The sequence below is a fragment of the Lagopus leucura genome, unplaced genomic scaffold (assembly GCF_019238085.1).
Source record: "Lagopus leucura isolate 7727_CA_CO unplaced genomic scaffold, USGS_WTPT01 Super-Scaffold_100157, whole genome shotgun sequence".
NCBI classification, from domain to species: domain Eukaryota; kingdom Metazoa; phylum Chordata; class Aves; order Galliformes; family Phasianidae; genus Lagopus; species Lagopus leucura.
In genome coordinates, this window is record NW_024962334.1 from 16,423,904 (window position 1) to 16,450,525 (window position 26,622).

A 26,622-nucleotide genomic window follows, 5' to 3' on the forward strand; every position below is an offset into this window, starting at 1 on the left:
TTTTTTTTTTTTTTTTTTTTTTTTTTTTTTTTTTTTTTTCTGCTGTTTGAAGCATGGTTAGTATTTTTATTATCTGTTTATCTCTACTGGTGCTGCAGTGGTTGGATTTCTTAGGAATTTAAGTTGTTGTTTTTTTTTTTTTTTTTTTTTTTTTTTTTTTGGTAGTCCATTTCTTTAAAGATCTGTCACATTAAATTAAAATACATTTATTTTGTCTTAATTATTATTATTATTATTATTATTTTTTTAGAATAAATGCTTGGTCAAAAGTCCATCAGTTGATCTAAATCTTCCTGTTTCTCTCTGGGAGCTTGCAGGAAGATGTGGTCCAACAGTGTCTTTTTCAGATGACTAAATTGATGTGAATGTTTCCTGTATTTTCCTAACCAATAACTAATTGTATATTTTTCCTACAAAGGCAGGTTTAAAAGTGCCTGTTTTATTAAATGTATTCAAGTTTGTGAATTGCCCGCAGTTCTGTGCTGCTCTATCAGAGGTGAGAAGCACAAGGTGGAGGGCAGTGAGTTCTTAGAGGATTTGTCAAAATGCCAGCATTAGATTCTTGTAAGAGAAGACTAGTGGTCTCTCCTCATGTGTACATGGGCATAGATAATGCCATATGAAGTGCTTCATCACAAATGCAAACTAGTGCAATGGCACTGTACCATAAGTTATTAACACTGTTATGGATATAATTTATTAACCACAGAAAAATGACTCAAAGTAGAAATGAGATTAGTTATCATTTTCTGTCACTGTCATTAGCAGTACCTCGTTTTGTGTAGGTATGAATGGGTTTGTTGGAGAGTATGTAAGCTGGTGTGCTCATTGCGTGGCATTTGCGGAGCCCAGTTTAAGCATGAAAGACAAAGTCACCATTCTCACTTAGAACTTTTGTTTTCTTAATTCACCTTGCATTTTTATATTAGAAAATTGCCCTTTTTATGTAGAATATTGATAATCTATGAAGTACAAAAATTTTGAGCAAATTTTTCTAGCACAGACATATTAAATGTCTTGAATACACAGCAACAAGGAAACCTCTAGAAAGCTTAAAGCCAAATTCTACTTGAGTGATTTTTTTTTTAATTTTTTTTTTCCCCATTTTTTTTCATGTTACACTAAAACCTTGGGACGTATAGATATAAACACTTCATGCCTTCCTCAGTAAAATACCACTATGACTCTTCCATTAGGAGCGCTGAATAGACAGGCTCCATTGAAGTTACTTCAGCTGTTTCATTCTGAGGCTGCCATGACCACCCTGTGATGGCCATGTTTACCACTTGCTATAGGAGCCCACATGATAGGAAATTCCCATTGACTTGAATTGGAGTCCTTGAGAAAGGCTGAAGCAAATGCACAGCTCTCAGCTGCCGTAAAATTGAGAGCATAAGTCAGGAGACTTATTTTATTTTATTTATTTTTTGGGGGGGAAAACAAAGTAGAAAAGTGCTACAGATTTGTCATAGAAAAGCTGAATCTTTTCTGGATTATGTGCTGCAGTGTGTTTTGCTGCTTTTCCTCAGATTTATAGATTTTTTTGCTAAAGACTACCAGCACATGCTAGTGCTGAGTGAAAGACTTCCTGTGTTTGATATGCATGGCTAGCTTTGTTTCTGCTTCCTTTCCAGATCTCTTTTGAAGGGGAAAGGCAACTTGGAATTTAATCCAGGGCTCTGTTTCAGGCCATCTTATGCATCCCATTAAACCTGTACATCTCATGAGTGGCTAAGATCTTGTATCCCTCTTGTTTTTGTTCTCTAGCCTCTAAAGAGTTATACAGAAGTTGTTCTACCGTCAATTTTTATTTTTGGCCCCTTACAGTGAAGCTGTGTTCTACCTCAGTCTTTTTGGAGCTGCTCTTATGTGATTAGGCATGTTGCACTTATTTAATGATACTCCTACCATCTCTCTGTTCAGCTTTAGTTCTAATATTTTTGAACTTTTCACAGTTTTGCTCCATTTTGGGTTTTGGAGCTGAAGTCTCCTATTACTACTACAGCTAAAATAACTGAAATACTACAGATCCTGTCTATGCTGTTATTAATAAGGGTTTTTTTGGGTTCATTATTTTTTTTACTGACTTATCTTTCTTTCTCTTTATGTGTGTATGTGTTCACATATATACACGCATGCACACAAAAAATTGGAAGTTAATTGGATAATTCTGGAACAAACTTGCTTTTGGTGTGATTTTGAAGATTTAGATGTACCCCTTATCTTGAGTTCCTGTCACCTTTCCAAAGGAGGGAGATAACAATTCATCTACCAAACAAGAGATTGTAGAGATTAATTAGTATTTGGGTAGCGCGTTTTAGAATATGGCTGTGATCAAATGACATTGACTTTTCAACTGATATTATCTTACTCCTTTTTTTTTCTACAAAAAGATTTTCAGGATGATTGCTGTCAGTATTGCTAACAGGTTTCAGATTTTCACTTCTTTGTTTTATCAAAATGCTGTAAAAGTACTTGTGAGGGAAGGTATACTAGTCTTCCCTCATAACGTTCCAAAACACAAAGTTCATTTTTTGCTTTTCTTTTTTTCTTCTATCTTGCGCGTCCTTTGAAACTCCCCATACCTAGCCTAACTCTCAAGGCAACAATAGCCAATACATTATGGAAGAGAAATTCCAGGACTGATGTATAGTAAAATCTCATAGATAAATATTTTTAATATAGTTGGAGACATGAATATTTCCGTGGAATATATCCAAAGTCTGTGATACCTATGTGCACAGTAATTTATACATATAGTTTTATTCTTTATTTTGAAAATGTTTATGTGTTGTAATCATTTTCCCCTCTCCCCCCCCAGTGTCTTTTACATAATTCTGCAGTAAATGATCAGGGAGGGATATATTCTGTAAAATGCGTGCACCCACAGAACAAGTACTGGTATGATACTGAAGTCTGAATAGTTCTGCACTTGTGATAAATATAGACATCTTGACTGCATTTTGAGCAAAATTCCATCCTGTAGTGAATGATTGCAGACATATGACATGGGCACGATATATATCACATACCTTGCTCTTTGTTCTGATATCCTGCCCTGAATTTGCATGCTGTTTTATGCAGATATCATGCAGGCTTTATGTGATCTGGCAGGCATGCCAGGAAGAAATCTTGCTCGCAACATCGGTGTTTCTCAGTTTACCTGATCTGAGTGTACCTGGCGGTCAAAGCAAACAAGCAGCATGATAGAGATATGGAAATCCTCTCACCTTTCCTGGCTGCTTTTCTAACAATCTGAACATCCGCCCCCATCACAAACCAAAAAAGTTGCTGTTACTAAAATTAAAATTTCCAGACCTATAAATAACCAAGGAATGAGCTATTGAGAATTGCCAAAATCTATATGCTTTGTGAGCATTTTTTATTTCTTTCTTCACAAAACTGAAAGGTGGTTTCTGCCCTCCCCTTTCAATTTTGCCTGCCTAGACCTGAGACCAAGTACTTCGGCTTTTTGCTGCTTGTACTTCCCTTCTTTCCTCTCTTCATCTCCTCCTTCTGCCTGCACTCCTCCCCCCTTTCCCCTACCTAGTAATTAATAACCTCAGTAAGGAATGTAGCTCCTTTTTCTACTTTAGAAGTTACTGTACTTTAGGTTTTGAAGATGTCATTAATTATTTCGGGGAAGTAAATCCTTGAGGGCCTGGGCTCAGGTCTTGGCAGGCAGGTCCTTTCCAACCCACCCCCAGATGCTCAAGAGCATTCCCTCTGATGTTTCTTTCAGTTGATGAGGTATTGAGGTTTTTACAACGTTTTCAATTAACTATTAAAATTTGTGCCCAGGATTTTTAGTCATCCTGATAGGATGGGCATTTGGAGTGAGATACAGTCTGTTACTTATGGGATGGGGGAGAATGGGCTTCGATCATGATGCTGGCCTTGCATGGCTGCTCCATTGCAGCTCCTCCATGAGACCAAGTAGCGGGATTTGGTTTTATGGTGCTGGAAGCCCACAAGGTGAACCTTAGAGGTATACTGATTTTAAAGATTTTCTCGGGACACTCAACTCTTCTTTTTGCATGCAATCTTAAAAATAACTTCTCTCTATCTGATAGATACACTTCATGTGCTCTTTGTTGACCTCACTAGTGTTGTGTTTCTGTTGAGGACAGTGAGTTGAGTTTAAAAGTCATATTGCTTAATCTTTTGATCTTTGATTGCCGTTCTTTAAATACATCCAAATGCTCTTGTTTTTGTAGTTGTATCAATCAGATTGTTTAGGTAGCAGCTACCTAAAACATATATTCTTTCTGCCTCTTCATTCAGTTTAGCAACGCTGAAAACGTTAAAGTCCCTTTTCAAAACAATTATGAGATCAGCACTTAATGCTTCTCAAGCAAGTGCAGTTTCTGAGTGCAGAGAACTCTGTAACGTGTCAATCTTACTACTGACTGTGCAGTCATGAGGTCATGTGTTTCTGCTCCTGAAAAGGAGAAGTCCAGTATTGAGATGGGACTAGTGTTGATTTCATCATTTTATTTTTTCCCCTTGAGTCAGCTGTATGGAGGACTAAGTTTTCATGTGGACAAAGTACAAAAGTCATGCTTTTTTTAAGGGAATAAAAATTCTGTGACAATCTTTCCCACTTCATGTGCAGACTTGATGTTATAGTTCGGCAATTTTGCAAACTGCATCACATAAGCAGTTGTCTGTATCATATGGTCATTAAGTTTTAGGGAAGTGACAACAAAAAAGGAACACAAAGTGTTTTCTTCAGATCATTTTTTTTCTTCTGTAAGTGGCACGCATTGTTGATTGAGCCCTACTCAGCTTCTGCTTTCACTCTTGGTGATCTGGAGAATGCTATATAGAATAACTTTCATCATAAATATTTGCTGTGGTGTTCTTATTTTATTATGTATATATATATACATAAAACAAAATTCTGTATTCATTCATTCATGCTGCTTAATGAAGTCATGGCCAAGTGCAAACCCTGATTTTCTTTCCATAAGTTTATTAGAGGGTTAACAAGCCACTCTTCCAATGCTTTTTAAAGCAAGATTGCAAATAAGTCTTTTTGTTCTTCCTATTGGCAAATTGTTGGCTGCAGAGTACTGCACAAGTATAAACAACATGAGAGATCCTTTAACATAACATGAGAGAGCCTTTAGTCACTTTGCTCCCTAGCTTCGGAACTCATTGCCAATTGAAGTAAGGAAAGCTCTGGCTGTTGGGACTTTTAAATCTAGACTTAAAAGTTATTTGTTCTGTTTAGCATTTTTAAAATGATTCTATTAGGAATTGTATGTGCTTCAGTTTTAATTTTAACTCATAATGATTGTAAAGCACCCTGGGATGCTTGTATGAAGGGCGCTACAGAAATCCAAGATTGTATTGTACTGTGTTGTAATGTATTGTATTATTACATGGTGCTGGAGTTGGACCACGGACAATTCATATAGAAAGCATTTGAATACATAGTTAAAGATAAGGAGAAGTATGTGTGTGGGGGGGGTACTGTCTCTTCTTGCTTCTTTTTCCCCTTTTCTCTGTCAGTTATTTTATTAAACTAAATTAACATGGCAGCTATTCCCTAAGAAATGCCAGCATAATTTACTGCTGCAAAGGGGCTCAAAATGTAAACCAGATGATAAACTAAAAATAAAAAAGTCCACATTAAGATTTAATTGCATTTCCCTTTCTATATTACGTTCTTATGTAAAATACATTACAATACAGTACTTTCTTTATCACTTCCTTCACTTTTAACTGAATTTCATTAACAATAAAGAAATATATTGTCTCTGTTTCAGTAATGTCACTTGACAGTTAATCCCTTAACTTGATGTACATGTCTTTAAGATTTTTTTATTTTTTTTATAAAAACATGATAGCGCTGACTGGAGCCAAGTATTGCACAACCATGTGATTTGCAAGTTTCCCAGCTCACAGCTTTGCCAGTGCAGGTCAATTCACACCTGCCACACTTATGCCATTCTGGTCCTCATGTTGCTTTTCCTTGGTGATTGTCAGAGGTAGGGAGAGTCGTGCGTGCAGCTCGTTCCTTCCTCCCCCCTCTCCCCGCTCCAAATGTGTGGTAAACCTTGTGCCTTGGAAGTGTCTGCTCAGGAATTAAATGGAGTTTAATTTCTGTCCATTAGGAAACGGCTATCCACATCACCAATTAAGCCTTCTATTTAAGGGGCAAGTAGATACGTATGTCTACATCTTAATCACTGCTGTGATGCGTTTGCAGAGACCTTCCCCAACTGGTTCAGTTATTACTAGTGGTGGTGGGAGGCACGGATATCAGTGTGGTTATAAAACCTACCCAAAAGCTGAGCAAATTCTGTAGGTGCTGGAACTTTGCTGTCAGCAGATTTAAAGCTGAGGTATGCCTGCATCAGGGCACACGGTGTAGGCATAAAGATCCATCTGGAGAAAACTACTTGAATTTGTAATGCTCTGGTAGCAGACAGAAATGAGAGTAAAGCAGGACCCACTTATTGAGAGGTAGTACCAAGGGGTGAGCACCTCTCAATTTATTAGAGCAGACTCATGCAGTTCTTGGCTCTAATCACAACACAGAAGCAAAGCAAAGAGACGTTTCTCAAAAAGACCCTGAGCAAAGCTCTCAAAGCTTGCTTCATTTCCCTCGCCCTCCCCCCCTCCCCCCGCCTTTCTTCTCTTTTTAATTAATAATAATTTAGGAAAACCTAAGGCAAGGGAGGCTTTTGTCTCCCTTTCCTTGGACACTGCAAGAACAGCACAAACAGTATCAGGTTCCCCTGGTGCCTTGCAGCAGTTATCAGAGGACAGGTTTTTCAGGACAGCAGCAGCCTCAGACCTGCCTCACTCCAGGACTGGAATAACCGAGTCAAAAAGAAAGAATTCTCTTCCTCAGGAATGGGAGCACATGAAAAGCTCTCAAAGACTTTCCTCACATATTCATATCTCTTTGCTTTTCTAGGTTATTATTTATTTATTTTTCTAAGTACAGAGATTTCCTACACTGAGAGTTGCAGTTCTTTGTAAGTTTGTGAAATAAGATTGTGAATCATATTGTGATTACCAATGTGCTAGGAGGCAGAGGAACTGCAATAAAGTCAAACCTATTCCTGCTTTTGCCATCTTTCCAAGGGATTTATTACTTTTCAGCAAGCTACCATAGAGAAGGATGGAATTTTTGATGGTGAAAAACTATGATACAGTGAAGGACATCAGTGTTTTTGTCCCTTCTAGATGTAGAGATTTCAGTTCTTTAATTTACCTCGTGTGTGTGCATATGTGTGTGTTTAAATCAGTATATCTGTACTCTCTCAGCATTGTAGGATTTTGTATTTCTGTGTGTATCCCAATAAAATCCCACTATAACATACTTGCCAGCTAGTATGTCCCCAGGCTTTTAAAGCTGTGTGCCCAATTCTGCACATTTGGTAAGGAGATTTGTGTGCAAAACCTTATCTAGGATAATTTTTGAATGAATGGAACCTCAAAGTGCACGTGCCTGTTCCACACAGAAGCTAACTGGAACATTTCTCTTTCAAGATTATCAAGCTTTGCATATTTTTATGTACTCTTCAGAGCATCTAGACTTTTCACAAACTCTTGTCAGTGAAAAGCAACAATGCAGAGGATAAACTAGTACCTTCTCTAGCACAGCTGCTTAAAGTATCACCTGCATATGATTTTACCAAGCAGAAGATAAGAATCCATAGCAAATTTCGTGCTATAACTCCTTTTTTTCTCGGTAATTCTTTTTTTTTTTTTTTTTTCTTTGTTTTTCTTTTTTCTCCCAGAGCAACAAAGTTTGATCATGTATTTTTAACATGTATCCTCAAGAACTGGAGTCTGTAGGATTAAGAACAATCAGAAATACAGGTGGCTCATAAAGTGACACGCAGCCTGAAACGATAAATCTGACACTCCTTTAAACAAAAGATAGGCAGGGGATGTTGCATTTGGCACTAGAGGGGCATTTAAGCAATCAAAGGCATAAGAGAAGCTGGGAGCTGAAATCAATAAAGTGCAAACTAAAAGCTAGTCATGCATTTAAAAAAAAAAAAAAGTAAAACAGATTATTATGGGATGTGGTGAAAGATTCAGCACAAGAAGTTTTCAGATCGTTATCTGATGTTTACTCTAACTCAGCCACAGGTAACTTAGCTGAATTCAGTAATTGCTGAATGAACTTATAGGGTCTGTTTTTATGTGGAGTCCAAATAGATGCTCAGAATTGTCCCTTTTGGCTTTAAAAATCTGCAAAATCTTCTGTAGGAAAAGGAAAAGAGATCAAAGAAAAGACTTATCCTAAACACCAAAAGAAATTGAGCAAGACAACTGTTAGTGCTACTGAGTCTGATGACTTCTTGTCTGGACATTATGCCTTAGGGCTCAACTTCATGCCAGACATCTGATGCTTTGCCTAGCAGAACAGTGGAATCCGAGAAGAGACTTGCTGAAAATCATGTCCTATTTCCCAGCAAGGAAATCTTCCATAACATGGTGGCTGATGCTAGGCAATTTTGAACAGGGTTTTACAAAAACTGTAGTGGAAAATCACCATTGTGGTTCATTGAAGATAGAGAGATTATCTGCATCTCTATCAGGAAAATGTATGATTTGTTTTTTGTGGAAATATTCTGTGTGCTGAAAGCTGTGTTTAATGCATTAAAAGATCTAAAATGTCACCTGCCACACAAAACATTTGCATTAGAATAGCAATTGGAAGCATGTGCATTAGGATTGTCTTCTCCAGATAGGAAACAAGTCAGAAGCAGTTTGGTTCTGACCTGGTTAAAAGAGATTTGTTAGAAATAAAAGCAATCCACTTGAGAGGGAGATGGAAGGTGCAACTTACTTCAGTTTTCCACCGGATTAATCCATAATCTCCAAGATCCCACCTATCCCAGCCTTCTTTCTTGTATGGGAAATGCTGATTTGCTTTGTCCATGTTGCACTGTGCCACTGTAGTGCAGAAGCAGCAGCTGGGAGAGGAAAATGCTTGAGGGAAAGGTCTCTGTCATCATATTCCAGGGCTGGGGAGGAGGGTTGAAGCTTACCCTGGAGTAGCTCAATTCTGGTCCCATGGACTCAAAGCACTCTCCATGGTTGAAGCTTCGTGGAGTTAGCTTCATCTGGCAGAAAATCTGCCTCTGTACCCCAAGATGATGGGCATCAAACTGGGAGTAACATGGACAGGCACTTGAAAATGTGCATTCACAGTTTAAGTAAAAACAGCCAGGTACAAAGGAATCTAGTTATTTCCTACAAGTATTTCATTCGGATTCCTGACTAAAATGGGTAGCGCTTGCTTTACCCATGGAACTCTCTGGCTTCAGAGCTTTTCCTGCAGACACCACTGAATCAAAATCTTAGGGTATAATAATACACCCCACAAAGCACAGGGATATTTTCATTCAGTGAATTAAACCAAGAATTAACTTATTAAATTTTGATTATTTTACATTTTAAGTTTTATCCATATTTTTACTACTAAGTACTTAGCATTTACAAGGTGGGCAATAAAAATCAGGATGCTTATAAAGATTCATGTTGGACATCTGACGGTGAAGACTAAAAGGCCTTACATCTCCTCATCTTTTACAGGAGGAGGTTACAACTTTATGACTTTTTCCTTTTTTTTTTTTTTTTTAAGTGTAGGACACTATGACATGCAGCTTGTAAAGCAGGTAAAAAGTCAATTCTGAACTGAATTAACATTTCCCACCTACCTGTCTTTCTCTTTCTTAAGGTTTTATCCAAAGTGTAAGAGTAGTATCTTTGGAAGCAGTTTCTTGTTTGAGTTTTATTTATATCCATCTGTGGGAGATGCTCAGAAAATATTGGGAGAAAGCTGCTTGGTCATGTTGCAACAACTAGAAATTTATTTTACCAAATGGCTAACGGTAATGCAAGGATCAGTTCTTTCAGATGCTGAATCCTCATCTCTGTATTTCAAAATCTTTTGGGGGGGGGGGGGCATATTTATATACATATGGTTTATTCAGAATCTTCGTTTTGTAATCTTCCTTCATCACATTTAATGCAGCTGTATGTTTATATTCAAGTGTACTTTTAGAATTCTTAAAGGCCACATAAGGAGACAGAAAAGGAGGAGGAAATCATTTATACTATATAAAGACAGGAGAAAGAAGGAAAAAAATGCTTGTATATTGGAAGGAAAGCTTTTGTCGTCATTTGAAATACACCTTTAGGCAGTTTTTAACTTATATGACCAGCATTTGCTATGCAGATCCTTAATTCTCCTGACCCTGGCAGCAGTATAGAGGTCAGATAGCCATCCAAGTGCAATGCCAAAGGCACAAACAAAAGTTTTTTTTTCTGCTCTGTCCATCTGTGTTATTTTTTTTCCTTATTCTACATGTTTATAGAGCTTAAGCCAACAAATTTCTTTGCATTACTTTAACAAGTAAGGGGGTTCAAGGTAAAGGACCAGCAAATTTAACATTTTTCTTCATCTGCAATTAAGCTGCCTATTTTGTGATTCCTTGTCTAAACCGCAGCTAGTGGCTGCATGTTTCTGAACTACAGGTCTGGTTTTACTAGAGGGGGCAGGTGATGGTTCTGTGCCGTAGTAGAGCATAGGAACAATGTTTTGCCCTGGTTGGGTTTTTGCAGTATGTGGACAGGCAGAGGCTCAGACAGGCTAAAATCTTTCATTTGGGGATGATCTTATGTTATCCAATTGGTGTTTGAGTGTTCAGTCTCATCAGAAGAATGCTAATGTGAAGTCTCGTGAGAAGGAAAGACTCCTCGGAGTTCAGCTTTAACACTGATGTTTCAATTTCTATGTAAAACAACAACAACAAACAAACAAAAAGAAAACAACCAACAAACAAAACAAACAAAAAAACAGTAATACGAGCTAAAATTGGGGAACCAAAGTTCCTCTATCCTTTAATCATTTTATCACTCCTCCCACCCAAATCTTGAAGTTCTGCTCTGCAACTTTATCACTATTCAAACTAGGTGTAGGGACAAAGACTCATAATGTCTTTCCTTTTTCTTTCTTTTTTTTTTTTTCCTTTTTTTTTTTAAGGCATGTTAGGGTTGCAGGACTGGAACATGCTGTCCTGCTGATGTAAAGGGAAGGATTTATGGTAGAGAAAATAGGATAAAGCCTTAAAAGTTTGGCTTTCAAAAATTGAGCCAGTAGTTTGACAGATTGTTCAGTAAATGTTCATTTTATTGAGAATTATAAAAAAAGGTGCTTAACGGCTCTCTGCCATTAATATAATATATTAAAAGGTTACTGTCAAGATTAGCGTTTCAGCTCTGAAAATTGACTGTATGGTTTATGGGCAGCACTGTTCATATTCTGCTAGGAAGACAAGGTACCTTCTACTTATCACTTGACAAAACCGTTATGATGTTACAAAGCTTTATACTGAAATCTTGATAAATAGTAAAACATAAATAAAATCCCCTTTGAAAAGCAGGAGAATAGCTGCTTGTGTCTTATAGCCAGATTTAGCAGATGCGGGTTTGAATGCAAAACAGTTGTGAAAATAGCCAGTGTCAAACTAGTGCAAAATTAAACTTGCGGGGTGTTCTGTTTTCAGTGGCTGTTATTGTTGAAGTGCTCCATTTCAGAAGCATGCATTCCTTCCTACAGAAAAAAAAAATCAGATTCCTTAGTTGAAATTAATTAGCATTCAGAAACCAGATAGCATGTTTTTGGGTATTCATGAGATCTCTGTTTGAAAAAATGTTTTTAACTTGTAGAAATGTGTTGCAACACACAGATGGGAAGAAAAAGAAAAAAAATCTCTTTAGCAAGCACTGTGTGTAAAAGGAATATTACATTTTGCACGCTCCTGATTACCCTGTGTAAACAGTTTTTGACATCTGTCTTTATAGTTTTCGAGGAGAGGAAGACTTTGTTAAAAGAACCATTTTTATACAGCAGTCACCATTTCAGTCTTGCTTTACCTGTATTATGAAAGCAGATGGTCTGCATGTCTTTTGAATATTTATAACTATCAAAAACAATCTCTTGCTATTCACCCTTAGGCTTATGAGATGTCAGGACTGTTCTGGTTGAAAAAAAATCATCTTGGGTGTTTACAGAAAGAGGATTACATTAAGCTGAAATGACTATACATTTTCCAGTTTAATATTTGTCCATCAGCTGTTTAATCGTATTTAGATAATTGTGTAAATAAGTTGTTGCAGCCCTTGCCCCTTCCACTGAGCAGGCTTGAAGCTTTAAACACCAGTGAATGTGTAGCAAAAAAGCTTGGATTTTTTTCCTAGTTAAACAACCTGAAAGGCCTAAATAAGTTTGGGTTATGACGCTTCTTCTGAGGGGAGTGCTTCATTTGCAAAGGAATCCCCAATATCTAATTCAGCCGAGTTGTTTTAGGAAACTGCTCTTTCTCACAGCTAAGCCTGTCAGTACGTATTTGTTATGTGTAAATACTGCAGCCCAACTGCCCCTTCATGAGGCATGAAAACAACCTCATTCTGCCCATATAAAAACAATTTTAAGGTTATTTAGGGGAAGTTTTGGGACTGTGGGGGTTAAAAGCTTTTTTGACTGGAAGCTGAGCAATCACTGATAACAGATTTTGCTGTGGTTGGTTGATTTGGCAGAAAAGCATGAACAGTTTTGGTTTAGATGATTGAATTAACCTGATTAACATTGTTTTTGTTGGTTTGCAAAAAGGACAACAGTATACTGTTAGTGGTGATCGAACAATGCTTCACCTGGTCGGAGAGCAGTGCTGGAGGAAATGTCTGTGAAGTGCCTCCTTTTAGCACCCACACCACTGGCTGAGGTGACCAGCCAGCTAGGAATACTCAGGTCCTTCCCCTGCCATGTGGGATGCTCCTTCCCTTAGCTTTTGACACAGCACCAAAGGCGTTTGATACTGCTGTCTCATCAGTTCTTATTTGGGGGGTGTAGGAAAAGAATCCTGCTTGAAAGGTAATGTCTTTCACCAGTTTATCTAAGGAATTATGGTGCCTTTTTTTCAAATCTCTGATATTTAATAACCCTGAGAGAATGGGATTTGGTTCAAGCTACATGAAACAAACCTCAGCTTGAACTTTGTGACGAATTCTACCTCTACCTCCACATAGTTGTTGGATGCCTAATTATAATTAACTTATTTGGCTAAAAAAAGAGCACTTGGGCTGCAACAGATGGTATCATTCCAGAATAGTGGGATTTCTGTGAAGGTGGCACCATTTCAGACTAGATCTTCTGATTCTCAGAGTAGGACTGAAAGCTCAGTGTCTGGGGGGGGGGACAGAATGAGCAAGAGAGGGAAATTTGTGATCTTGAAGTCTTGCAACTTGCTTTCAAGGGTAAACTTCTGGGAGATGTGTTAAGACTGAGGAGCTGTGACCAGGTTTTGCCTTCAATCATTTTTTTTGGCGATGTGTGAAAAAGAAATGAGATTGACTGATGAATGTAAAGCGTTCGAATGCGCCTGATATTTGTATGATGTGTTTATATTCGTCATCCTTGTACATGGAAAGTGTCTGCCTCTGTGTCTCGCAGATAAGGAATAACTATGTGCAACAGTACCTTAATATGTGTTGCAATTACAGCCATTCTTACTTTGATCATTAATAAGCGTAAGACTAGACACTGAGAGCTCCTCATATGTAAAGACCAGGCAAATAAGGAAAATGTCAGTATGCCTATAGTCTAGAGTGTGTATCTCTGAATACCACTAACTCAGAGGGTTTGATACTCAGTTTTAAGTCCTAAGCATATTGGGCATCTATATATATATAAACTGCTCTTGAAATATATAGATATTATACGGCAGTAGGAATTATACAGGAATTTCTACGGCAAAGTACATCTCTTTGCACTGACTTAACAGCAGCTTTGATGACAAGATAATAAATAAAGAATAGAAACAATGAAATTCAATGTTGTCAAGTTATTTTCTGAGTTAACAAGGTAATAATATTTTATCTGGATTGTAAAATTTTGCCTTCAGTGAATTAGTAAATAAATCATTGATTCCTTCTGATGAGGATTCTTAGCGTAGGTAATATCACTTGAAAGTTTTGTGTGAGTGTTCTCAAAGAAAAAGGAGAATAATTTTCATTTTAAAACATGAAGATAATGTCTATGGCTTTTTTTTTTTTTTTTTTTTTTTTAAATCTTAGAAAGTATGGAGTAAAATCCCATTATTAGCCATTATGTAGTTAGACCATTATATTATATATATTATATATTATTAGACCATTATATAGTCTCTCACTCTGTCAGAAAAGGCAAAATTCCTAATAGTGTTGTTTAAACAGACTAGTCCCCTGTTTGATTATAAAATGAATTAACTGCATTAAATTTATTTCTGAAGAAGCAGAGGATGTTAGAGACAACCGTTTCATTGTCATATCTTTTTTGGAAAATGACATGGAAGTGAGACATAGGAAATCCTAGATCCACTGATAATTGGTAATTTACTGAATTGTTATCAATCTACACTTTTTCATACTTACCAAAATTACTTGAGCAGGAGAAGACATCTTAAGTGGCCAAAGTAAAATAAAACCACCTTAAAATCTAAATGGCATCCATAAAATGTGCTTAATCTCATATGAGAAAGTGGCCTATTGCATTTGCAGCTCCTCATTTTATACAAGCAGATCTACAGGTTTGGCATGTACAGTAATGGTGCATTTGTAGAATTTGTCATAGAATTCAGATTCACAGGATGTTTTCAGTCACACCTTATGTATCATGGGCCCATGTTTAAAGTGGTAAAATCTGTAAAATACTTTAAACAATACTTTTGTAAGTATTAGACATTAATGATATTGCTATTATGTTGAAAATTGAAATTGGGTTTAACTGAGCTCAGTTCGGGTCATTCAGGCTAAATTCTATTAAGATTTCAATCTCCTTTTATGCCGCTGTCAAAGGGCTTATAGTTAATTTCAGAAATGGCAGATTAATATCAAGGAATGGTAAGAATTTTAGTGATTCAGAGAAACACTAAAATAGCTGCCTGATGAGTAGAGGGTATCCACATTTGGCATCAGTTACACCGCCCCACTCTAGCAGTTCTGAGACTCCACAAATAGCACGTTACTGAGTATTGTGTTAGAAATCAAATGGTTATAATCAACTTCACTGTGATCAATAATTGAGATACTTTTACTTAGAAGCTGAACTAGCCTTGTAAGAGAAGAGTTACGGTAATGTTTATGGCATTTTTTCTCTGAACTATTTCTTCCAGTGTTTGTTGCAGTTTTTGTAACAAAGAGTTCATACTGTACATTGATTTTACGACAGCAGAAATACAGCTAAATGTTACATGCTGATGAGCAAAGAAACATAATAATCAGAGCTTTGTCTTCTTGAATGTCATTGTTTTCTCAATATGCTGGACAATTCTTGTAGTTAAGCTAAAAGTAACTACTTTCCTTATAGAAATATGAAGGCTGACAAAGTTCAGGCTATTGAAATTACATTTGTTAATTTTGCTGTTCATATATCATATACTGAATGTAATTTTCATGTTGAAACAGTGCCTCATTTGTTAAGGCCTTTTCTTAATTGATTTTGTAAAGGAATGTATGAGAACTGGAAGTTTTAGACATTGTAAATTTCACTGTTTAAAAATTGGTTAAAGCTGCGCAGAAGGTAAATTTCTCACTGTAATTATCTGATATCTTAGGAACCTTTGAGGAAAAAAAGATCCCTATCATCCTTTCATATATTTTATGGCTAATATCCACTTAGGAAATTAGACACGACAATAAGAATTTTTCATTTTTCTGTGAATCATTTGAAATACCATTTTGCAAAAGCAAGTCCAGAATTGTTTTGGGTTGTGGCATACATATTTTATTCTTCTAGAAAGCATTTTGTTTTACCACCCTGCTAATAACTCATTCAGATAAATTTTGGTCCTATGATTTTCCAGATTCTATTCTGTGTAATTGTTACAAAGGGAATGCATTTATTGGGGTTACTGCTTGCATTTCTGGAGTTAGTATAGTATCTGTATGCTTATAAACTTGTGTTGGTATGTGAAACATCAATCAAATTTAAAAGCAGAACTAGAACAAACAAAAGGCATTTTCATGATTAGCATCTTCCATCCTGAGCCCATCCTACAGCCTGATGTTTCTTGGTCGATAACTTTGTTCTTCCTTTAGTACGTCTGCTTTTTTTTGTTCTCATTTATAATATACCTTGGTTTGGTTTTATATTCAATTAATGAATTTTTAAAAAGCTTTGGACAACAGAATCAGAATGCAATATAATTCTCAAACTATAAAAATGTAATGGTTTCAACAATTGAAATTACTTGTGCTTTGACTTGTACTGCTCTGTATTACAGATTTATTTTTTTTCTTCTCCCCTTTTCACACAGAGTATGATTTCTTCCATTGTGAACAGCACTTACTATGCAAATGTCTCAGCAGCAAAATGTCAGGAATTTGGAAGGTGGTATAAACATTTCAAGAAGGCAAAAGATATGATGGGTAAGCAAAAAAAAAAAAAAAAAAAAAAATTGCTGTAATGGTGGATACATGCAGTTCCGCGTCACATTGAGGTCTGTCACAGTCATACAAGAAGCCAGGTCCCTTTATGATAAGTTTAGGATGCTTTTGATGAGTAGATGTAGAAAGTACATATATAGTGTAAGAATTCATTTAAATAAATATTTGCTATTGAAACAACCACACTGAATTGGGTTGCCAGAGATGCAAAGCTGTCATTCTGTAAATCTAGAGATCTTCTACAGCCCAAAATAATTGTTTAAAAAACTGTTCTTGGAACTGTAATGTGCTGATTTTTTCTAATGTATGTATTTTTTTTCTTGCTCTGGTTAATGTATGTGTAAAGAAGAAGGTTTCTGTAACTAGCATTGCATTCCAAGAAGAATGCTGTAATTTTATGAGTTTAGGACCGATTTCAATTCATTTTAGCAAGTAGTAGTGACAATTGTTTGCTTGTTTTACTAAACTTGATGAATTACTGGAGACGAAAATCTGCCACTGAGACATATGAACTCCATAATAACTTTTATTTTCCTGTATTGTCCATTTTTAAAACTATTTCTTAAACCTGTTAACATAATTTTGAATACTTTATGTCCGAAAATTTCTGTGTAACTTTCAGTAGAATGAAGAAATGGGATCTCAATTTGAACCAGATATTGAGATTGACTTAGCTTTTAGTATTTGAAGCAAAATCGTTCATCTACCAAAAATGAGTTCCTCGCCTTTTATAGCTTAAGGCTGTAATGATGACCATGAATCACTTTTGTGATAATTGCTTGAATTGCTGTTCCAAGAGAATGGCTCACATAGGTTTGATCTCTACTTTCTGCTGGTAAGAATAGGTGGCTTCTTTCCTTCACCTAGTTTGTATATTATGTACAACACAGGGCAGTACTAAGGGTTTATGGTGGTGAGACTGCATGTGGTTTCAGATGATCCATGTTTGTAGAGCTCCTGCATGGAAGGAGACCTTTCCACAGCATCCATCTCCATTGTACGAGTAGTTCTGCTGAGGAGCCCATGAATGTGGGGCATACCCTGCAAAATGCTCCTTACTTGGCCTGTCAAGACAATTTCATAGTCCCTTTATTTGAGGGCATTGAAACCAGCACATGGGAAAGATGTGTTTGTACATTCCTGCATAGGACAGCAGAGGATGAAGGGCTGTGAGTGGGAGTCCAAGTGCTAATGTCTTCTTCCAGTTATTATTCTCATGGAGAAAGGGGTGATCTTTTCTGAATACCTATTGGTTGAGATTGTAATCACTATAAAAAGCACACATATTGACTATTCTTGTTAAATAGATTTTACTAGTATAAGAAAAAATAGCTACATCACCTCCATGAAGATACTAGATTTTTTAAAATAAAGTGTTTTCTTAAAGCTATTTCCAGACCAGCATTGCTAAATCTTTGGAATTGACATACTGGTAAAAATGTGACTCATTTACATTAACCTGGAGTTATTCTATATCTTCTTATCATGCACAAGAGGCAAACTGGAAGAACTCATGAAGTTTAAAAAACTGTGTTGTTAATTAAAAAGGAGGGCGTGTCAAGGCAGATGAGTTAATATAAGGAAAAAAAAACAACCTCGTTGCAAGTCACTGAAAAAAAACCATGCATACGTGGTTGCAAGATAAAGCAGCCCATCTGTGTAATTTACATAAATTATACTAGTTCCTAGCAGTCCAATACAGTTGATGCAGCATCTAGAAATTAGCAGAGCATAGGGAGGTCCACACCCCACGCTGCTTGTTACAGATTTCCTGTGTCTGGGAGCTGCAGATGTGGGGGCAGGGACTCCACAAGAGTAACACAGTCAATGAGGCTTCTCTTTGCGCTGGATGGGCTTTCCAGTTACAGCCCTCCTTACTCCTGCACAGTTACTATTTTGCTTGCATCTTCTGCAGCATACAGAGAAGTTTCCTGTATTTGCCCTCTTCCTGGTTGTTTGCTGCCATCTCTGAAGCACCCTACATCAATCACTATGGGAATGTCCTCTGCAACCACCAACTCATGGTTTGGTTAGCAATTGGTGCATTGCATATTTGCAAAGCTCTCTGGCAGTGATTTTGCCACATGCGTGTTTTCAAACACGTTATTTTGGTCTGATGTTCTGCTGGTTCCTCCAAGGACTTAGTGTCAGTGATGGACAGTTAGTTGTTCTTTGCGTTTGTTTTTCTTTTTAAGATCCACTACACCATTATTTTTTAGATTAATTTTGAAGGCAAATAGCAGGATGTTGTAATAGACCTGCCAGTCTAGGCTGGAGAATACTGTAAGCTCAACCCTGAATATGCTATTTTATCTTTATTTACTTTTGTTAGCACATCTTGCAAGGAGAATGAAATCTGTGATATTCAGTCTTATGTTGGCTTTTTCAATGTTTCTTTTCCATCATAGTTGAGATGGATAGTCTTTCTGAACTATCCCAGCAAGGTGCCAACCATGTCAACTTCGGTCAGCAGCCGGTCCCAGGGAACACAGCCGAACAGCCTCCATCCCCCGTTCAGCTTTCTCATGGTAGTCAACCATCAGTTCGGACCCCACTTCCAAACCTGCACCCTGGACTTGTATCTACTCCCATTAGCCCTCAGCTGGTAAATCAGCAGCTGGTAATGGCCCAGTTGCTGAACCAGCAGTATGCAGTGAACAGACTTCTAGCCCAGCAGTCCTTAAACCAACAGTACTTGAACCACCCTCCTCCTGTCAGTAGATCCATGAACAAGCCGTTGGAGCAGCAGGTCTCAACAAACACAGAGGTGTCTTCCGAAATCTACCAGTGGGTCCGTGATGAACTGAAACGAGCAGGAATCTCACAGGCAGTATTTGCACGTGTGGCTTTTAACCGAACTCAGGTCAGTACCTTTTTTTTCTTATTCTTTTAAATCTAGGAGAACCCTTCTTTCCCTCTCTCCCTCTCTTTCTCTCCTTATTAATTCATATATTTAGTAATTATCACCTTTTAAGTGCCTGTCCTCACTTCTATTTTGCCATTTAGCTCCTGTCAAGGAACCACACTTCCTTGCAGGACCAGTGTCCATGTTGATATCGTACAGAAATCCAGGGTGATAGGCTTGTGGAAATAAAAGCTGTGGGAATACACACTGTTCTTAGAGATGTCTTGGTTCCTCTCCATCTTCCCTGGAAAGGAAATGAACAGCTCTTTGCAGAACCGTACACAAAGTCACCCAACAGATTGCCCTTGTGTTGTGAAGGTATGCCAGTACTGACCACATGCATGCGCTGAAAAACTATCTTCTCTCCCAGGTATCTCTCTGAGATAGTCTTTCATTCTTGTTTGCATTTATTTCTGTCATTTTTTGGTGAAGGTCTTCATAATGTGACTCTTAGGAACTTTCTGAAAAGACTTAATTAAAAAAAAAAAAAAAAAAAAGAAAGCTTTATTTTTAGGTCCTCTGTTCTTTCATGTGTTTTTGCAGTTTGTAGTTTCTGAGATTGCCAATGTCCACGTCAGAGCATATACTGCAGCTCATCAGTGCAGAAAAAATTAGCCCTAGCAAAGCTGATAAGCAACACTAAAATGTGTTATTTTTTACACCTGTTTTAGAAGCTAACCCTGTTATAATTTATTCTACTCTATGAATTTAACTTAATGCCATGTTGCGTGGAATTTAATCAAGCAGAAGTTATGGAAGAAATGTCAGTATACTCAGAGTAACTAATAAGATCTTAAATTTTTTAAAGTCTGTTTTTTAACAGAAAATAAAATAGAATTTCTTTATAAGAAATAGATGTTTTTCTAAATGTACATAAGTTTGCTTTGAATTCCACGTTTTTAAACTTAGGGCTTGAGTATTTGCTCATTATTGAGTATATTAAAAATATATAATTTGCAATTCTTTTGAAATGTTGATGTTTCTCACTTGGAGAATAAAAACTGTTTCATATGCACTAGTACCAGATTTGAATCAGCATGTCATTTGTAATCATTTTGAGAAAGATTAATTTTTTTATATCCTCCTTCAGCTAAAAGAAATGCAGTCATAGGGTGAATTATCTGTAGAGCTGTGTGTGTGTCCATGTGTCTTTCCTCTTAACTACAGAGGAGGTTTTCAGGACCAGATTTCATGGAACACATGAACTCGTGCAACTTATCTAGGTTGGGTTCAGGCAGCATCAGTTATTGTATCTAAGAATAAGTAACAGAGATTTCTTTAATGCAGCATGTAATATTTTATCTATAGATAATGCAAGGTATTGAAATACTAATAGTTGCTTCAAGTTACTGTGGCTTGCAGCTGCCATCTTACCTGAGCAAAACCACGAGCAAATAATTGGGAAAATAAATAACTTATTGTTTATTGCTTTCTCAGACTTGCCTAAAAGCAGTTTATTTTGTCCCAACTCCCTCTTCTGAAGCCATTTGTTCAGTTTTTGTCAGCTCACTTTTCATACTGTTTTTCGTTTATCATTCATAAACAGTAGTTGTTATCTAAAGTACAAGAACAATTGATTCTGACTGGACCTTGAATTTATATGACATGCCTTACAAAGATGCTCTAGAGATGGGAGGAATGCAGCAGTAGAGCCAGATTTCTAGTGAAAATACTGATTTCCAATTATTAGACATTTTTTTTACTAACAATGTTATTCTTAGTAACAACATTTTCTTAAAGTTTTATTCTTCTAAAGACATTGTAGTTAACCAGCTTGGTAAAAATATACTCAAAGTGACCCAAAACTAGGAGGAAATTCAAACATGAACACTGAAAAAAAATCCAGTGAAAAGAACAAAAGATATGAAATATATATATATGTAATATATTTTGGCAATATTCAACCAAATAAACTTGAAAGAACACAGAGTAGTATCCCCATATCCTACAAATTGTGTTAGCTAATCAAATTAGTATTTGCAGCTAGCTACGTAACTATCTGTAGTATTTACTATTTATTGTGGCCAACAAAGGGAATAGAAAGGAAAAATACTAGGAGCCAAGGCAACATTGGCCTCAGTATTGTGAAGAAATAAGCTCTACTTTTCATACGCGAGTGAAGCCTCACTGAAACACAGATGAGTTTGCTATAGGCACACTTCATCTTCGCAAAATTGAAAGTTGTCATTGTACCCTTAGTAACAGTTGAGTAAGTACAGGTATATGTACCTGTGTTTCTTCCATAAAAACATTTAAATTTGTTCTGGTTGCTGTGCTTCAGAATTTGTCACACTTTATTCAAGGATTCATCACATTTAACTAAAGTTTAGGCAGCATTTATTAACTCCTGCTATTTAGAAGTTATTTTTCTTCTTCAATCTAACATTGATACAATATCTTCTGACTTTTTTTTTCTTTTTTTTTCTTTTTTTTTTTGCTAGAGCAAGTGAAAATTCATTTAATTCATTTTAATGAATTAAAATTAAATGAATTTAAATTTTTATTTTAAATTAATCTGTATTCTAAGAGAAAAAGCTAACTCAAAATACCACTGACATTTTTTATATTGCCATAAGCATATTTGAGCCATGTCCAGGAACTGTATTGTTGGTTGTTGAAGGCAGAAGACCATAGGGGTTCTGCACAAACAAAAGAAGTAGAAAAAAAATGATGTCTAGATATGTTCTCAAATGAGTGGAAAGATTTGCTTTCAGTGTAAAAGCTACTGAAGGAAGTCAATTATAAATTCAGAGTAAATTAGCTTAGTGTTTTGGCATTAAAAATGGACTTCATTTGAATTGGCTGAAGATGCTGGTGTGCCACTTGTTTTACACACTTGCACTTGACAGTACAACTACAGAAATTCTGATTTTTGGAGACATGGGGGGAAGGGAGTTCTACCAACTTAGCATCGTAATTCAACATTTGGCCAACATTTTCCAGATTTTTTTATTTGTGGGGGAAAATGTTACCTAGAAATATCTCTGCTTGTGCCCAGCCTGAAGGAAATAATTAGATTAAATTATCTCTGAGGACTAGATTGTTTTTTAATGATCATCTGTTTATGTGGTGAAAAAAGCTCAGCCACACCTAAGAAAATTGAAAGGGCGTTCTTAATCTCTTCTTGGATAATTTTCCCCCTGCCCTTACTTTCAACATGGAAGTTTCAAAACTGTGCAGTTCTCAGGAATGTTCCTTGCAAGTTTAATCAAAGGGAAATCCAGAAAGCTGTAACTTGCAAGCACCATACATGCACAATGGCACAATTGTAAGGAGCAGAAGTAGCTTTGGAGGCTGGAGCACCTCTCCCTGCAAGAAATCCCACAGCAGTCCTGCTAGGAAGGCTTCAGTGCACAGTGGGCTCTGAAGTTTTATTTGTCCTTCAGCAGTTGCTATTCCGGCTCACTGATTGCAGAGAAACAGACTGAATCCTGTTAGTGCCCCTTTGTAGTACACTATGGAAAAGTTTGTTGAGTCAGGATCTGTGCAAGCAGACCCAAGTTTGCTTCAACCTTGGCTACCAAATGTGCTCACCGGTCTCTCAATTTGCTAGGGTGATTTTGGTAAACTGAGCTGTAAATTCAGTCAGTTTCAGTAAGTTATATTTCAGTTAACATTCAGCACAATTAATAAATTTAGTGTATTTCCCATGTGATGGCAATGCACTGCATGGTTCAACTTTTTCCCAGGATCTTTGCTGGCATTTTGTGGTCAGCCTGCTGGTCCGGGTGGCATTTGGCAAGAGGCATCAACAGATAGTGCTGTGTGCCAGTCTCCCTGCAGAACACTGACTCAGTCTGCCTCTACATGGTTTCCATTAAACTGGAGGCTCTTCACTATGCTTAAGTCCCCTTACAAGAGCTGGAGAAGAACATCAGCATTTGTTCCTTCAAACCACCTCCAGAATCCCATACAAGTAAACAAACTCCTTTCCCATATCTGCAGTGCATTAGTAAATTCAAACATGAGGTAGGGAGTGAAAAGCCTTGGTTCCCACCAGTGTGTGTGGCATTTGACTTGGAAGCATAACTTAAACTGGTGCACAGCAGGGTGACATCTCCATGCTGTGCCAGTGAGGAGCTGTTAATCATGGTTGTGGTTGGAACTGTAACGCTGAGTTACCTGTCTTTGTTTGTGTACGCTTTCAACCATAACATTTGCTGCACGAGCTCAGGTTCTGCTGTACAGAGGTGAGTGACTTCCATCTCCAGCTTGGTGAAAAGTGGAGGAGTGCTTTCTGCCACGTTTGCCATGTCTGACTATTGTAATTTTTCCTCTTCCCACAAGTGACAGTTTTTCATCTCAAGGTTTTCTGAGTAGTTCTCAGTGTTTGTGACAGATACCTTTCTATCCTCCTCCTTTTTCCTTCACCCCCATACTTGTTTAAAATATTAGCTGCCAGGATATATTGCATTTTGTTAATAGATAATGCATCTTCTCCTGTGTAAAAACTTCAGTGTATTTAAAACTGTGCCCATACTAGTTCTGGGCAACAGCTATTTCAGTGGAGAATACTTGGATGCAGTAAATGGCTCCATGTAATTTTAAAACAACATCCAAGTTTACACCAACCCCCTTCTCAGGCACTTTTTTTTTTCTTCCACTTTGTCTTTGGCACACTTTATTTTCCAGTAAAATGAAAAATGAAGATGGATTATTCAAAATTGATAACAGTAATGGACCATCATGTAATGTTTTATTGAATTTGAGTTCTGTAAATTATGTGGTAGAGAGAAATTTGCCTGCTTAAGTATAACAGAAATTGCCACTGTATTCATATAATTCTTCGTACTGTAATTTAAGAAAAAGCACACTATCCATATCACTATTGAATAAAAGGTAAAAAGGTGCTATTACACTATCATGACAGCTCTCCTTGCTACTAAGCGACATAGATAAATGTGTCTGCTTATAACTTATTTGGCAGAGATCCAGGCTTGTGGGTGGAGCCTGCAAATAATCCTCCACCTGGACATGGGTCTTAAGCACCCTGCAATGAAGGCAGATAGCGTTCAAGGATGTTCTACATATTTTGGGGAGGATTTTGGCAAATTGCATTTTTCTTCTGGAGCTTTGAAGTTCTACAAGGCTGATAAAATCTATTTGAATCAGTGATTATGTTCAAAGTGGAGACAAACTGGGGGCCAGACAGGCAGTGTTTTTGTTCATATTGGCAGACACTTTCGTTTATCTCCACTTTTAAAGAATTCATAATTAGCTTTTGAAAGCACTGATAATATTTATTGAACATTTTTGTGCAATTAGTAATGAATTATACTTGTGATAACGTGTAAACTTTCTTTTTTCAATGGCTCCTGGTAGCATCTTAAGAAAATACATTTCCAGTGTGAAAGAATAACAGGGAGGAAGAGTGAAGAGAACTCTACCTCTGACTTTTCCTATAACCAAGTAGCATCGGCGTATTATGCAACCTGAGGTTCAGTATCAGGAGACAACACCAAGACTTGCAGCTTAGCAAACTGTTTCAAGCCTTTTAGAATGAATGGGAAGATATGAGGGTATTCTTTCTAGGATCTTCCCATTTTGCTTTTCATCTAACTTTCTCTAGGTGAAATTTGGTGCTCAAAAAGATGAAGCAGTAGGAACAAAGTAATATTTGGAGAAGGCATACTGTACTGTAAGACATTCTCTATGCCTTGTACTACACCGTTATCTTCTGTTATTTGCATGGATATTCTGAATTTTAGGTTCAAATGTCCTCAAAGCAAACACTTCCTTACTTCTTCTCCCCGTGCTGTCATCTCCCCTCTTCTCTCCACATCTATGTCCTCTGCTGTGCTCCCAACTCATGCAAAGATTCACGCCAGTGGTAGGGAAAAGAGAGGAGAATGAGGACTTAATGCCATTTCTAATCACCAAGAGATATCTTGCAGGTATTGTTATAATGATAAATGCAGGAAAAACTGAAAGCAAAACAAAAACAACAGGAAAACTTGCTTTGTTTATTTCACTACAGCATAAATAGTTATTAAAAAAAAAGAAATACAGCTTATTCTGCCTTTTTTTTTTCTTTAACTGCCTACTGTGTGGCAAAGACCTATTCCAGTAATTCTTTTCTAGTATGTGCTAAAGTATTTTTCAAGGACATTTTCTGTGGTTGGCTGTTGGTAAGGAGTCTTCTCTCCTGCCAATGCAGGAGATCCTGCCAGTGCAGAATCAGTCCACTTGAGTTTATCTTTTCTTTCTTCATTTTAATCCTGCAGCAGTTGTTCTCAGCACAGTAGCAGTTAGAAATCACACATTTTTACACCTCAGTCATACATCTTGTGCTCTGCAGACAGCTTTGTCTTCTCTCCAGTGGCACAGAATCATTTTTGATGCTCTTTGGAGGATGGGTAGTGTAACCCTACCACTGACAAACAGTGATAACAGTGTGTTTTGAGTACTTAGAAGTACATAAACCATGTAGATGAGAATATAACTTCCACATTTTGTAATAAGTTTATTGTTGAGACTAATCACTAAGAAAATTTTTGAATTTAGTGTAAGTTTTAACACAAATGATGCTTTTGTCTGTAACTCATTTATTTACCTCCTAAATAGTTTCTGCCTGGACACCAGAAAAGAGGAGGAATGAAGAATAGTGGTAAGAAAGCATTCACCAGATTTTTATTTTTTTAAAAATCCTCCTCCAAATTATTTTCCAGGCTCAGTGCTGGGAAGTTAGTTTGTGTTTTCCATCCCACCTTCCTTCTGTTTATGCAGACCCATATGGAGTCTTGAAGACCAGACTGGCCCCAACATTGTGTTTAACACCTCCATTCTCATTGCCTTGGGAGGCAGAAGAGTGATGTGGAAATGCAGAGCTCAGAATTGTGCTGGGTGCTGAGCTGCCTGAGCACGGCTGCCTGGGAGCATTGGCTTTGCAGCAGCACTTCCATATAGGGCTTTTGCCTGATAAGAAAGGACTTTTTGGGATAGATGGCAGCTTCCCTAAGTGCTGTGAGCGTAAGAACTCCCTAAAGAAGGCAGGAGCTGATGTTTGGGCCATAGCTTTCTGTAGGAATGGATATCTTCAATCAGAATTGCTTCTCTTAGTCTTACCGCTTCTTCCGAGTTAAAGCAGAACACTCTCCACCTCCTTAAATGCAACATCTCTTTAGGAAAAGGAGCATTAGGTTGTGTTCTTTAATACCACATTCATGTTCCTTTGTTACACTCACAGTAGAAGACTCTCCTTGTCCCAGCATGGTAATAGCATTTATTTTCAAAAGAAACTCATGTTTGCTTTT

The 26,622-nt window shown here is 37.1% G+C and overlaps 1 protein-coding gene across 5 annotated transcripts in view; it reads left to right on the forward strand.

The window, feature by feature from the left end:
• SATB1 (SATB homeobox 1) overlaps positions 1-26,622 on the forward strand; it is an 89,761-nt gene that overhangs the window by 29,097 nt on the left and 34,042 nt on the right. For all 5 annotated transcript variants that reach the window (XM_042888944.1, XM_042888943.1, XM_042888942.1 and 2 more), the window contains 2 exons: positions 16,335-16,446; positions 18,873-19,327. In XM_042888944.1, coding sequence (XP_042744878.1) covers positions 16,335-16,446; positions 18,873-19,327 — 567 coding nt within the window. The remainder of the gene's footprint in view (positions 1-16,334; positions 16,447-18,872; positions 19,328-26,622) is intronic.